Below are 12,729 nucleotides of genomic sequence, written 5' to 3'. Positions count from 1 at the left end.
GTATATACATTAAAATATATATTAAGAAAAATTATACTTTGTTTATTGTAAACAATTTTTTAAACTGTATAAAAATATTTATTAATTTATCTAAATTAACTGAGTTTTTTTTTTTTATAAATTGGTAATTTTTTTATAAATAAATATGCTTGGATTGAATTTCGATTTGTGTTTTTTTTAATTTCTCGCGTGTGTTGACGCCATTTTAGTAAAAAAAAATATTTCAAATTTCAATGATAAACTATACAAATATATATTTGGAATGTACAAATGATTTACTATCAAATACAATCATAAATTAATTTTTACAGTTGTTCTTTAATGAATTGTCGGCTAAGTGCAATGTAGAATTTTAATTAATTAATTACAATTAATGAGGGGGGTTACAAATAATTATAATTACATTACATTGAAGTACGAATCGATTACAATCGATTACAATCATTGTTTTCATGTCGGCCCGTCAATTGTCGGCTAACTGATTACAACCGACTTGATAATAAACTATATAAAATGTTTATTTAATTTATATTTTACTATTATTATTATTATTTTAAAATTATTTATTAATTCAAAAGGAAATCTCGAGTGGACCGCTGATAATATTTTTTACATTCTGTTCAATAGAGGCAGCTGATTATTATGAAATGACCTACCAGTGTATTTTATTCGCCTCCATGGTTTTTGTGTTGTCGTTTCACGTGTTTTTTTGGTTAGAAAAAAAAATAATCGTAATCGTAGAGTTATTATTGTTTATAAAACAAAAACATATAATTAATTTCGACAATTTAATTGTATTTTGTGATTATTAGAAGCCAGAATGTTTCCCACAAGTTCACAAAAAAAATATTGGATTTTTGCTGATGAAAGTGATCTTATGCATTTACGAGAAAAAACAAATGCAAATTTTATTGAAAAATATGGTGCTGATATGACAGTAAGTAATGTTTTCAATAATAAAATATACTTTAGTTGTTGTCAATTATTAGTATAACAATATAATAATTATACATTATTTATTTGACAGCCAGAACAACGAGAACAATTTTTTTTAACAAATCTTGAAGAAAGAACATTACTGAGATTTTATGAACTTCAATTACGAGATTTCTGTAAAAGATTTATGCCAGTTATGCCAAAAGCAACAATTGCCACAGCATTACATTATTTTAAACGTTTTTATTTGAGAAATAGCGTTATGGATTATCATCCAAAAGAAATTTTAGTAACATGTGTTTATTTAGCATGTAAAGTAAGTTGCAACACTTTTTTAATTTTTCATAATAAAAAAACTAAAAAAAATTGTATACACTGTAAAAATTGCATTTATTTTTCAGTATAATAAGTGTTTATTAAATTAATTAATGTTTGATGAAAATTACATTCAATTTTTACAGTATTTTTAGTTCTAAAAAAAAACAAAAAACAACTTACTAAAAATACCTATAGCAATTTAACAGTGCTTGTTAAGTTAAAAATTGGAAATTCAAATACAAATTTACAATATTGAAATTATAATTGATACAATATCTGACTTATTACTTCAAAATTTTAAACAAATACTGGCATTTTTAAATTTTAATTTCTCCAAAAAGTGTGGGCATTGTTAAATATTTAAAAAACTATTTAATAATACAAGGCATCATTGTAATACAATAAGTTAATTAATTTTCTTTTCTGTTAATTAGGTTGAAGAGTTTAATGTTTCAATATCACAATTTGTTGCAAATGTCAAAGGTGATCGTGAAAAAGCATCAGATATTGTATTGAACAATGAATTATTACTAATGCAACATCTTAATTATAATTTAACTGTTCATAATCCATTTAGACCAGTTGAAGGATTAATGATTGACATTAAGGTAAAATAATTGAATATTTTATGTTAAAAAAAAATAATTTGATTACAATACGAAAAATAATTTATTTTTTTCCAGACACGTTACAGTTCACTAGAAAAACCAGAATCCCTTAGACCAAATATTGATGATTTTTTGGAAAAAATTTTTTTAACAGACAGTGTTTTATTATATGCACCAAGTCAAATAGCACTTGCAGCTGTATTACATGCTGCATCAAAACTCGAAGCAAATTTAGATAGTTATGTTACTGAGATACTTTTTTCCAGGGATCAATTGGCTGGTATTATTGAAGCAGTTCGAAGTAAGTATTATCAAAACAATTACAAATTAACTTTACGTAAAGAAATGTCATTACAATGTAATTATATAATATTTGTTTATAGAAATTAGAACAATGGCTAAAGGCTCTGATATACCTAGCAAAGAAATTGTCAAAGCTTTGGAAAAAAAACTCGATAAATGTAGAAATCAGGAAAATAATCCAGATAGTGAAATGTAAGTCAATTAAATGACAAAGAAAAAACATTAATTTTTACAATAATAATAATGTTGATATAATATTTTTAGATACAAGAGAAGAATGCAAGAAATGCTTGAAGATGATGATCTTCATGACAATGAAAAATATGCTAAAATAATTCAAAATCAAGAAGCTCATGATAAAAAAATATTAGGAGTTAATAGACTACGTTCACCATCAGATTAATTTTTTTTTTATTTGGTTTATTTAATCACTTATTTTTAGTCTTTTTTTTTTTTTTTTTCTTTTTCATTAAATTTTGTCATGTGAAGATTAAAATAAAATATTTAATAATGATAAGAATTAGCTGCTTTATGTTGAATGATGATTGATTACGAATTAATTTATCTTAATCATCATTCATATGTCTTGCCTTCGAAAGTCAAGTTGTTGAGTGAGATGATGAATTTCATGGCTCGGTGATATGTTTCGGAAAATTGCATTTTGAGTTCCTGTTGAAAGATTGCTTGGTAATGTTTGAACCATTGGTAAACCTGGTGGTAGTGACATATGTGGACCCATGTGTGGTGGTAAAATTGGAGGCGTTGTTGATTGTGATTGTCCCGGACAGTTGAAGAACCTATATCAATATGGAGTTGTATTATTTTCTTTCAAAGAAAAGGGGTTTGTTTTTTTTAGCAATCAACTTACCACAAACGATCACCAACGAATATTGGTCTTGGTGCTGGAATTCCAAGACTTGAATAGTACTGTTGAGCAAGCAATTCAACATCATTTGTATATTTTCGTTTCCATTTTGTTCTTCTATTTTGAAACCAAATTTTTATCTATATGAAAATAAAAAAATAAAAAATTGAGCATTAATAAAAATTTTTCAATTAATTTTTCAATATAATAGTAATAACAAAATAAATTGTTTAAAAATATTTAAACTTATATTTCTTTAACGAAAAGAAATAATTTTACCACCCATGAAAAATATATATTATTTTCTATTTTTAATATTTAATTATTTGATGATAAATATTATGAAAATAAATAAATAATATTTATACGAAAATAAAGAGTCGTAATAAGTGGCTCGTTAACTCGAAGAAATGTTAGAACATTAATATCTCCAAAATACGACTTGCATCTTCTGCCGCGTGCTTATATTCACATGAATCATTTTATATACTTGCAATGTATCTTTTTTTTTTTTTTTTCAAAGTGGCAACACAACTCTTTGCCAAATTCAATAACAATTTTAAATTCATAGCTTTAATATTTATCTCAACAAATTTAAATTATTTACAATTTTATTAATATGCTAAATTTCACACTTGAATATTTTTTTAAATAATATTATTTAAACATTAATTCAATATATTAATAATAGAAAAATAAAAAAAAAAAACCACGATTGCCTTTAAATTTAATCCTTGATTTTAGTTTTTATTTATTGTTTTTTTTTTTTTTTCTTGTGGTCAAATTGAACAGAGGGTGCAAGGTGCTAATTGGTTGTCGACTCCAAAGAAAAAATAAAAGAAAAAGAGTATACGGCGCCATAAGTTGGCGCCTACATATGTGCTCAACATGCCCATAAATCATCGAAAAGTATCCAACTTGATCCCGTGACCTGTTGTATCCCTAAAAGTTCTTAAAGATATATATATTTTAAAAAAATATAAATATATACATTTTAAATAGTTGATCAGGTGTTGTATTTTAATATTGCGGAAACAGGACACTAACGTATTTTTTTTTTTTTTTTTTAATATCAATCGCGACTCGAAGACCAGCTGAGACATTATTTTCAATGACTTCCTCAAGTTAATTAAATTTAATTAAATTATTTTATTTCTTGGCATACGTTTTCCATAATTTTACATGATTATATTTTAAAAGACCAAAGAAAATAATAAACAAGGAAAATGACATTAATGTCTTACAGACTTTTTGTTTTATATACAAATATTTTCACACGAGTTAATGTTTCAACATTATTTATCTTGAGTGTAAAATGATAATTATAATCAATCAATTGTTGATATTATTTTTTTTTTTCTATGGTACGTTTATGGTGGTTTTTATTGGCGCCAAATAATTAGAATATAAATCGCATCATGTGCAGGCTAGACACCTTCCTCTGGGACTGTCGCCATTATGACAGTCTAGATTTTTTTGCTTCTTTTACTTGATGATTTTTAGCGCATAAAAATATTTCAAAGATGTTATTTAACAAAAAAAATTTTACCTGGGTTTCTGTTAACTTGAGACTTTTGCTTAATTGCAATCGTTTTGCGACACTGAGATATTTATTTTTTTCAAATTCTGCTTCAAGTGATTTTATTTGTGATGCTGTAAAAGCAGTACGAGGTCGTTTTTTTCTGTCCTCGTCGCTGGTCACACTGGAACTTCTCTCGTCTTTATCATTGCCGTCAATTACGGAATTTACTCCGCTGCTACTTGTACAAGCTTCTGTAATAAAAAAAAAATCAGTTTTAAAAAATTTTATTTAAAGAATTTCGTGTTACTGAAAAATTCGAGGGCCATTCATGTGCACCAAGTCAAAGTGTCACTTGGCTCGTAGTCTGACTCATGGTGTAGTCAGCGAAAACTTTTTTCCAATCAATTATCATTATGACGAAAAAAAAAAATGTTTAATATTTATCATTACAAGAATTGGAAAAAGTCGGAGATGATCGGAATAAATAATTTTCGCTTATTTACTACGATTTTTCTTCGAAATTCTACTTCAGCAATATGCGGAGAAATTCAGAGGGAATCGAAGTAATGCGGAGAAAAATGTAGAAATATCGGAGAAAAACAGAAAAACATCCGAGAAAAGTGGCAAAATATGGGATAAAATCGGATAAAAATTTTCGCAATGGTAATTTTTCCAAATTTCTAATAGAACCAAATTTTTCAAGTGTATTGCTATTCCCCTTAACTAAAAAGTATTAAAGGAACAAAAAATATTCCAGATGAAGTTAAAAAATAAATATACATGTTCTAAACTTGCTGTAATTAATAAAAACTAATTTTATCCACCACTTAAATTGAAATTTGAAGTTACTTTAATTATTTAATATTTTCACCGAGAACTTAGTTTAAAAGTTGCTAATATATATATGTATTAGGATGGTAGAATAAGAAAAGGGGTATACTTGGATTTTCTGGACAGCAATCTTGACTACGTTTTGACTAGATTTGTACTCATGGTGTCACTAAATCAGGACATGAATGGCCCCTCGAATAAATTGATAAAACATTGATATTATATATTTGTGAAATAATCGTGTGTAAATTTTATGATTTTTTTTTTTATTAATTTTTTATAAAATTGTGATGATTTAAAATTAATTACTTTAATTTTAAATCATGGTGTCAATTGATATATTACCGGGTCATTTAGTTTTCTAGAATAATTACAAAGCGAATCACTATAATTTCTTTTATTTTTAATTATTTAAAATGACAATATTACGATTTAACCAATGACTTTATTCATTTGGAAAAGAACGGAGTAATTCGAAAATTGATCAGAGAAAAACAAAGTTGACTGAAAAAATTTTATCTCAATTCTTGCCAATGTTATTTCGATTAAATCTTTTTTACTACTAGACCAATTGGCGCGCTTCGCGCGCTATTAATGTGATGTTTTGTCAATGATGTAAGAAGGTTGTAGTAAGAAATTTCTAATCTCGATCATTACGGAAAATTCACGATATCTCCCAATTTATAATTTACTCTTTCTTTTTGAGTATATAGTAGAAAAAAAAAGAATACCAAATAAACTAATTATTAGTCTAGATCAATTTCTCAGCCATTTGACACAATAATTTTAATTTAATATAGAAAGTATTGCTGAGGAATTTATTTGGACTACGGATTAATTTATTTAGTCACATTCTTTTCTCAGCAACATTTGCCATAATTATTTGACACAATAATTTTAGTTTAATATAAAAATATTGCTGTAAAATTAATCTAGATTATAAATTAATTTTTTTGGTTACCTTCTTTCTTTAGCAACATTTGCCAATAGCTATTTATCTAATTAAATATGGCAAACGTTGATAGCCAAATAAATTAATTCGTTATCTAAATTATTTTTTAAAAATAAAAAATAATTTAATTTAACAAAAATAAATGAATTATTATAAACAGCCAATCAAATAGCTCGAAGAGAGGCTTCATTCTCCTTTTTATATAAGGAAAAAAACTCAGAAAATTATAAATTGAAATATAATTATTGTCTTAATTTTTCAGTATCTTTTTATAAATCCTCACATTTTTAATTATTAAAATTTTCTCAATCATAAATCTTCATTGATAAAGTATACTCTATAAATTTCATTGAATATACAAAATCTAAAAAAAGATTAATATTTTTTTTCAGTGTGTGCGAGTTATTTTTTTCTGAACGATTTTTCTCTGGATATAAATATTTTTGATACTTTTTTTTTCAATGTAATTTCGTATTTCCGTAATTTCTTCAAATTTTTCCCATAAAATAAGTATTGTTATATATTTTTTTCATAATTGAAACTTCAATAATTTACATAAATATAATTGTCAATTAAATTAAAAGATAACTTTTTAACAATAAAAAATTATAAAAATAAATAAAAAGTAGCCAATTACCACTTGTATATGTTCCGCTGCAATTATATTACTCTTGATGTTAATTTTTTTTTTCGTTTTTTTTATATAATTTATTTCTTACATTTAAGTAGGTAGTTGTTTATATTTATATATTTATCCCCGTGCAAGAGTTACACGGGTTACACGACGTGTGTCTCGCCACAAAAGCCTCACATCATGAGAAATGTTTCAAGTGCCCCTTTTAGTACGTTCAAGAAAAAGAAAAAAGAGTAGAGAAAAGACATCTAAGCGACGAGTATCATCTTCTAATTATCCGCTCATTAATCATTTGCTAAAGGGAAGAGAGACTTTTTCGTTTCACTTGAAAACACATGATGATACATAGACCAAGAGAACTCACTCATCCTCAATCTTCGACCAATTTTCCATTCAAATATTTTGACAAACGACAATTATATATATGTATATATATATATTTTTTTTTTCTTATTTATTTTTATTTTCTACATATATCTACAACAATGAAAAAATTAATTGTCATCAAATGGTACATTTAAATAGTCCTTGAATTTATTTAGATAAATATTTATTTCTTTGTTGTACAATGCAATTTGCCATTGTTGGAATGACAAAGTCGTTGAGTGAAAATTCCTGATGGCCGACGCAATAAATATCCCGAAAAACTATTCGTAGCCCACAGAGAAGCGTTTACAATCTACTAATTGTCAGATGGCGACGTAATTGTCGCGTTTTTCTCAGCCTCTTTTTATTTTATTTTATTTTTTTATCTCACAACTAGATGGGCGTGTACACTGAGAGAAATTTTAACTAAAAATTACAAACGTATAAGAAAAAATTACAAAGCGAATAGTAAAAACTGTGTTCCTTCGATTATTTGTAAGGATTATTCGTATATTGATAAATAATTTTTACAATAAAGTTATGTAAAAAATTTGGCCATTGACTATATACAACACTAAGCCATAAAAATTACATAATTTTATTGTAATTTCTCTTTAAAAAAAATGACTAAATTCACGATACTCACAAGTAAATTCTAGCAGACTGAGAATTTACCCACTACCGGTTTTAGAATTTACTATATTTTATTATAAATTTTATTTAAAAGTTGGACATTTTTTGTGCTAAGTTCGGCAGTTTGTGCTAGATTCACGGAGAACGGCAATCAATTCCCGGCAACATTTTTTCTTTTCTCTTTACACGCTCAAAACTCGAAAACTAATTGATAAATAGAAAAAATTCATTCTTGATAAATTGTTCAGAAATAAATTACCAACAATAAACCTCGCTTAACCCCATACCTAGCTTCAACAGATAAGGCTGTAGAAATGCTTGAAATTACATGACAATTCAATCATTTGTTCAATCAGTCGGCCATCTTTGTATTATTTCGCCCCACAACCAGAATTTTTACAAAGCGATATAGTAAAAAATATTTAAGTCTATGCTAACTTTTATTTGTGTACATGATAAATTTTATTATATGTATTAGAATATTTATTAAATTGTTCAGTATTTTTTATTTGAACTTATAATATTTTTTATCGTTTCCTCAAAACATGTATGTGCTTTATTTTAATTAACTCATAACTCATTATCTAAGACATTAATCAAAAAAAGTAATTCTTTATAAATTGTTTAGAATTAAATTCTCAATAATTAACTCCACTCAACCCCATGTCTATCTGCAATATATAACGATGTACAGAGACTTGAAGTAACATAACAGTTTTTTGACATTGTGTGACATTTTACATAATTTTATTGTAGAATATCATCTCTCGCGGCCAATCCCAGAAATAAAACAAAAATTACAAAGCAGTATAGTAATTTCTATTCAACATGGGTTTTAATTTTTAGTTAAAATTTCTCTCAGTGTATACACTGGCTAAAATCGTACCGCACTGTCGTTTTCTCTTCTGCACACACAATTTATGGGACACTAAAATAAGTCTTTATTTATTTGTTTTTATTTTTTTTTTCCTTTTTAATTCTCGCTTCAAGTTGTAATAACATGAAAACGAGTTAATGAAGATATGACTTTTGTTGAGTATAACATTTGCAATAATTGAGCTTATAATTTTTGTTATTTTTTACATTAATTACTCAGCTATTTTTAATTTAATATGTTTAATATGTTATTATTTTTATATATTTATTATTTACTTTGTAAATTTATATAGCTTATCGAAATACACAGATTAAATGACTGAAAAATATTGTGATAGCGTGATTAAGGTTTGTCCATAATTTGAAATTTAAACATTTTTTTTCGTTAAAATACAAAATAGATTTGACAATTTTTTTTTAATTTTACATTATTTTTTTTCAAACTGTCTTTCCAAGTTTAAAAATTTTTTATTTTTCCAATTAAATATCCTGTTTTCTCTATATTGTCTGTTTTCTTCTTTTCGTTGATTGAATAAATACCGGTATACAATAAAAATTTTCGTTTATTAAAATATTTTATCTTTATAAAAGAATCAAATGTATATATCGAATCAAATATATAGCCAATTTGGGTTACTTGTAAATGGATAAGATAATGAATTGATGATAATAAATAATATAAAAAAAAAATCTAATCAGTTTAAGCAAGATATCGACAGGAGTATAATGTTACTGTCAATAATTTTTCTGAGCATAATTGCCACTGCAATAGGTAAACAGCTATACATCACCAAATAAAGATATGCATATTTTTAATTTTATTGTTTAAAAATTTTAGGACATCCATCAAACCTAAATGGCATAAATAAATATCTACATTCTGATGTTAAAATATATGGTGGTAGACCAACGACAATTGATAAAGTTCCTTATCAAGTGAGTATCTACAAAAGTGGAAAATTTTATTGTGGAGGAAGTATAATATCAGAAAACTGGATTATAACAGCAAGCCATTGTCTCAATAATATTGTAAGCAATGATTTTGAAGTTTATACAATAAGATCTGGTAGTACATATCACAATGAAAGTGGAACAATTCATACTGTTGCTGATATTGTTAGACATGAAGATCATGGTTTAGATATTTGGCGTCATCCGGTCAATGACATTGCAGTTGTTCGTGTAAATGAAAAATTTACATTTGACAATACACGTAAATCAATTAAACTTTTCGATGAAAATGAAATTGCACCAGAAGATGCTGATGCAATAATAAGTGGATGGGGTTATACAGAAAATGGTTTACCAATAAATTTACAAATAGTTTATGTACCAATTATTAATAAAGAAAAGTGTTTTGATTATTATAAAACTACTGGTGGTATACCAGAAAAACAAATATGTGCTGGTTATGCTGATGGTGGTAAGGATGCTTGTACAGGTGATTCTGGGGGTCCACTTGTGCTTGATAATCGTTTAGTTGGAATAGCATCTTGGGGACGTGGATGTGCACAACCAGGTTGGCCAGGTGTTTACACTGAAATTTCAGCTTATCGAGAATGGATCACCAAACACACTGGCATATAAATCATTCAGTTTTTAATATTTTATTTAACATTATTGTATATCAAAGATTTTTTATTATCTATCAAGAAATATACATGTTGCAGAGTAAAATTAACACATACGAGGAAATTCTAGAATATAGAATTTGAGGTTTTTAATAATAGATATAACCACGCCTTCTAGTTTACCTAATTGCTTTGAGCTATTCACTGTACTTGTCTTCTAATTATTAGTTGATTAATATCGTCACAGTTTGCCAACAAGTAAGATTGATTATACACGCACGACAAATACAATATTTCTTGCTTAATTTACAGTATGTTTCTATTTCAAAATCAAAATTATCATCATATAAAATACGACAAAAAAAAAAAAAAAAACAAAGATCTTTATAAATGATGTGAAACAGAGTGTGTACCTTGACTAATTAAAGTATATTTGAAATTCATCTACTACACACTGTGTCAAAACAAGATTTTAATTTTCTTGTTAAATTAACGTATGTCATGATCATAATAAATTAATAATCATATTTATTACAAGTTTATAAATAAACAAAATATAAACTACATATATTTTCTATTTCTTTAAAATAAATTGCTGATAAATTTAATCATCAAAATTTTTCATTTGAATAAATACAAAATAAGAAAAAATGTAGCTTATGAAAAAAAAAAAATTAGTAGTAATGTGATATAGTTATTTTGCATAAAAATCTATGGTAAAATGAATGGTAGATAAATAAAATAGTATATATATGTAAAACTAAAAACATTAAGTGGGCGGGAAAGTAGCAGGAAGCAATGGATCAAACTCGCTAGGGCCAAAGTAATTCAAGCAAGTTTCTTATATATATACACTTGAACAGCCGTTTGTCTCTACAAAGGGATTGAATATATGCAATATTAAAATGAATAATAAATTATCAAAATATAAATAAATTAATTTAGTTGTTTTGATTATTATCATTTTAAATATATTTATTCTTACCGTAACTTATTTCTGATTCTGGTGTTATTGAACAAATTACATCTAACTCTTCAAGCTTATCAGTATCCTCTGATGACATTGATGAGTCAGGTATTGCTATCATACTTGTGTCTCTTTTGTAATCTGAAAATATTTTTTTTTTTAATTATTTCGTTTTATAAATATGTGAATTTACTTAATTTTTTTTATCATTGACTTTGAGTTACAATGTATAACAAAGTTTTGATAAAATATTTGTAGTGAGTTATATATTAAATAATTATATATAATATTAAAATTTTAAAATTATTATATTTTTTTTTTTTTTTGTTGATATATTTGTTTGACTTTCAGTTTGAAAAAATATAGAATTGTTGAAAATTAATTGTAAAATTTTTAACAGTTTTAATTGTTAAATAATAATTAAACAAAAATGTGAAGATTTGAATTTGAACTTTTACTTTGTTTTAACACAGAAATAAAGATTAAAAAATAAATATACTAATGAGAAAAATGTTTATTTGACAATTTTTTTAAATATTGATTGTTTAACATTTTTTGAGTTTTAGATATTAGCATTTCAAATGTTAAATTAACTTCTAAAAAACATTTAGTCTTATTTTTTCATTTAGAAAATGTTAAATTTGTAAATTCTTACGTAAAACTATTTTCTTTTTTTTAAATTACAGATTTTAGAAAAATTTATAAGATATTAATAGAAAAAAATACGACAGAATTGTGCTTCAATATTTTAGTCAGTAAATATTTTTTAAAGAGAAAAACTAGGAATTATTTTAATTAATTTTATTGGCCCTTTTTTATTTTTTTACTAACAAATTGAAGTTTTTTCATTGACTGAGTAGTACAATATATTCTCATTTTTACTATTAAATTTTTTTTCCGTCGAAATCATATTTCGGTAACACTTTTTTATTTCATTTGGAATTCTTCAAAACTTTAAAGTTATCATGTTTTAATGTGGTGTAATCTCTTGAGAAATTGATATAAATTTTTACCAATAATAATTTTATCTTCATCTTGATTTACTTTTCGATTTGGCGCCAACAATCTTTCAATACTAAATTTCATCAAATTCGAATTATCCACTTTTTCACACCTTTTATCAGCCATTGTTTAAATTGAAATTTTCACGATAAATAAAAATATATTATTAACACTAAATAAATAGATAAATATCATATACTTGAAAATTAATAAACTTCACAATTTTGCACTTGATCTATATAGCTTTTTGAAAGATAAAAAAACTAATTTTTCTTTCTCGAGAAAGACTTGGTCCCAGACAGACTAAAGACTAATGAAACTAAGGGTGGAGCTCAGCCCCAATAA

The 12,729-nt window shown here is 25.3% G+C and overlaps 3 protein-coding genes and 1 pseudogene across 4 annotated transcripts; 2 read left to right on the top strand and 2 right to left on the bottom strand.

Annotated features, from left to right (window-relative positions):
- Positions 1-12,729, bottom strand: part of LOC122850946 — a 220,743-nt pseudogene that overhangs the window by 90,337 nt on the left and 117,677 nt on the right.
- Positions 813-2,568, top strand: LOC122852107 (cyclin-H). The gene is made up of 6 exons (XM_044151711.1): positions 813-937; positions 1,028-1,252; positions 1,689-1,862; positions 1,938-2,163; positions 2,246-2,357; positions 2,430-2,568. The coding sequence occupies exons 1-6, from the start codon at positions 821-823 to the stop codon at positions 2,566-2,568; spliced, it is 993 nt and encodes a 330-aa protein (XP_044007646.1). The 5' UTR covers positions 813-820.
- On the bottom strand, positions 1,301-12,699 carry LOC122852113 (homeobox protein ceh-19-like). 2 transcript variants are annotated; one of them, XM_044151720.1, is made up of 5 exons: positions 12,396-12,673; positions 11,401-11,523; positions 4,580-4,803; positions 3,034-3,170; positions 1,301-2,962 (listed from the first exon to the last, which is right to left on the bottom strand). In XM_044151720.1, the coding sequence occupies exons 1-5, from the start codon at positions 12,508-12,510 to the stop codon at positions 2,743-2,745; spliced, it is 819 nt and encodes a 272-aa protein (XP_044007655.1). In that variant the 5' UTR covers positions 12,511-12,673; the 3' UTR covers positions 1,301-2,742. The 2 variants fall into 2 exon arrangements, with proteins under 2 accessions (XP_044007655.1, XP_044007656.1); XM_044151721.1 differs by having other exon boundaries at positions 2,597-2,962; positions 4,580-4,800; positions 12,396-12,699.
- LOC122852115 (trypsin 3A1-like) lies at positions 9,523-11,355 on the top strand. Its single transcript, XM_044151723.1, has 2 exons — positions 9,523-9,616; positions 9,683-11,355. Exons 1-2 carry the CDS (start codon positions 9,571-9,573, stop codon positions 10,429-10,431), a joined length of 795 nt encoding a protein of 264 aa, XP_044007658.1. The 5' UTR covers positions 9,523-9,570; the 3' UTR covers positions 10,432-11,355.

The sequence above is a fragment of the Aphidius gifuensis genome, linkage group LG3 (assembly GCF_014905175.1).
Source record: "Aphidius gifuensis isolate YNYX2018 linkage group LG3, ASM1490517v1, whole genome shotgun sequence".
Classification (NCBI taxonomy): domain Eukaryota; kingdom Metazoa; phylum Arthropoda; class Insecta; order Hymenoptera; family Braconidae; genus Aphidius; species Aphidius gifuensis.
Note: the sequence above shows the minus strand (reverse complement) of the source record. Positions and strands in the feature narration are given on the sequence as shown.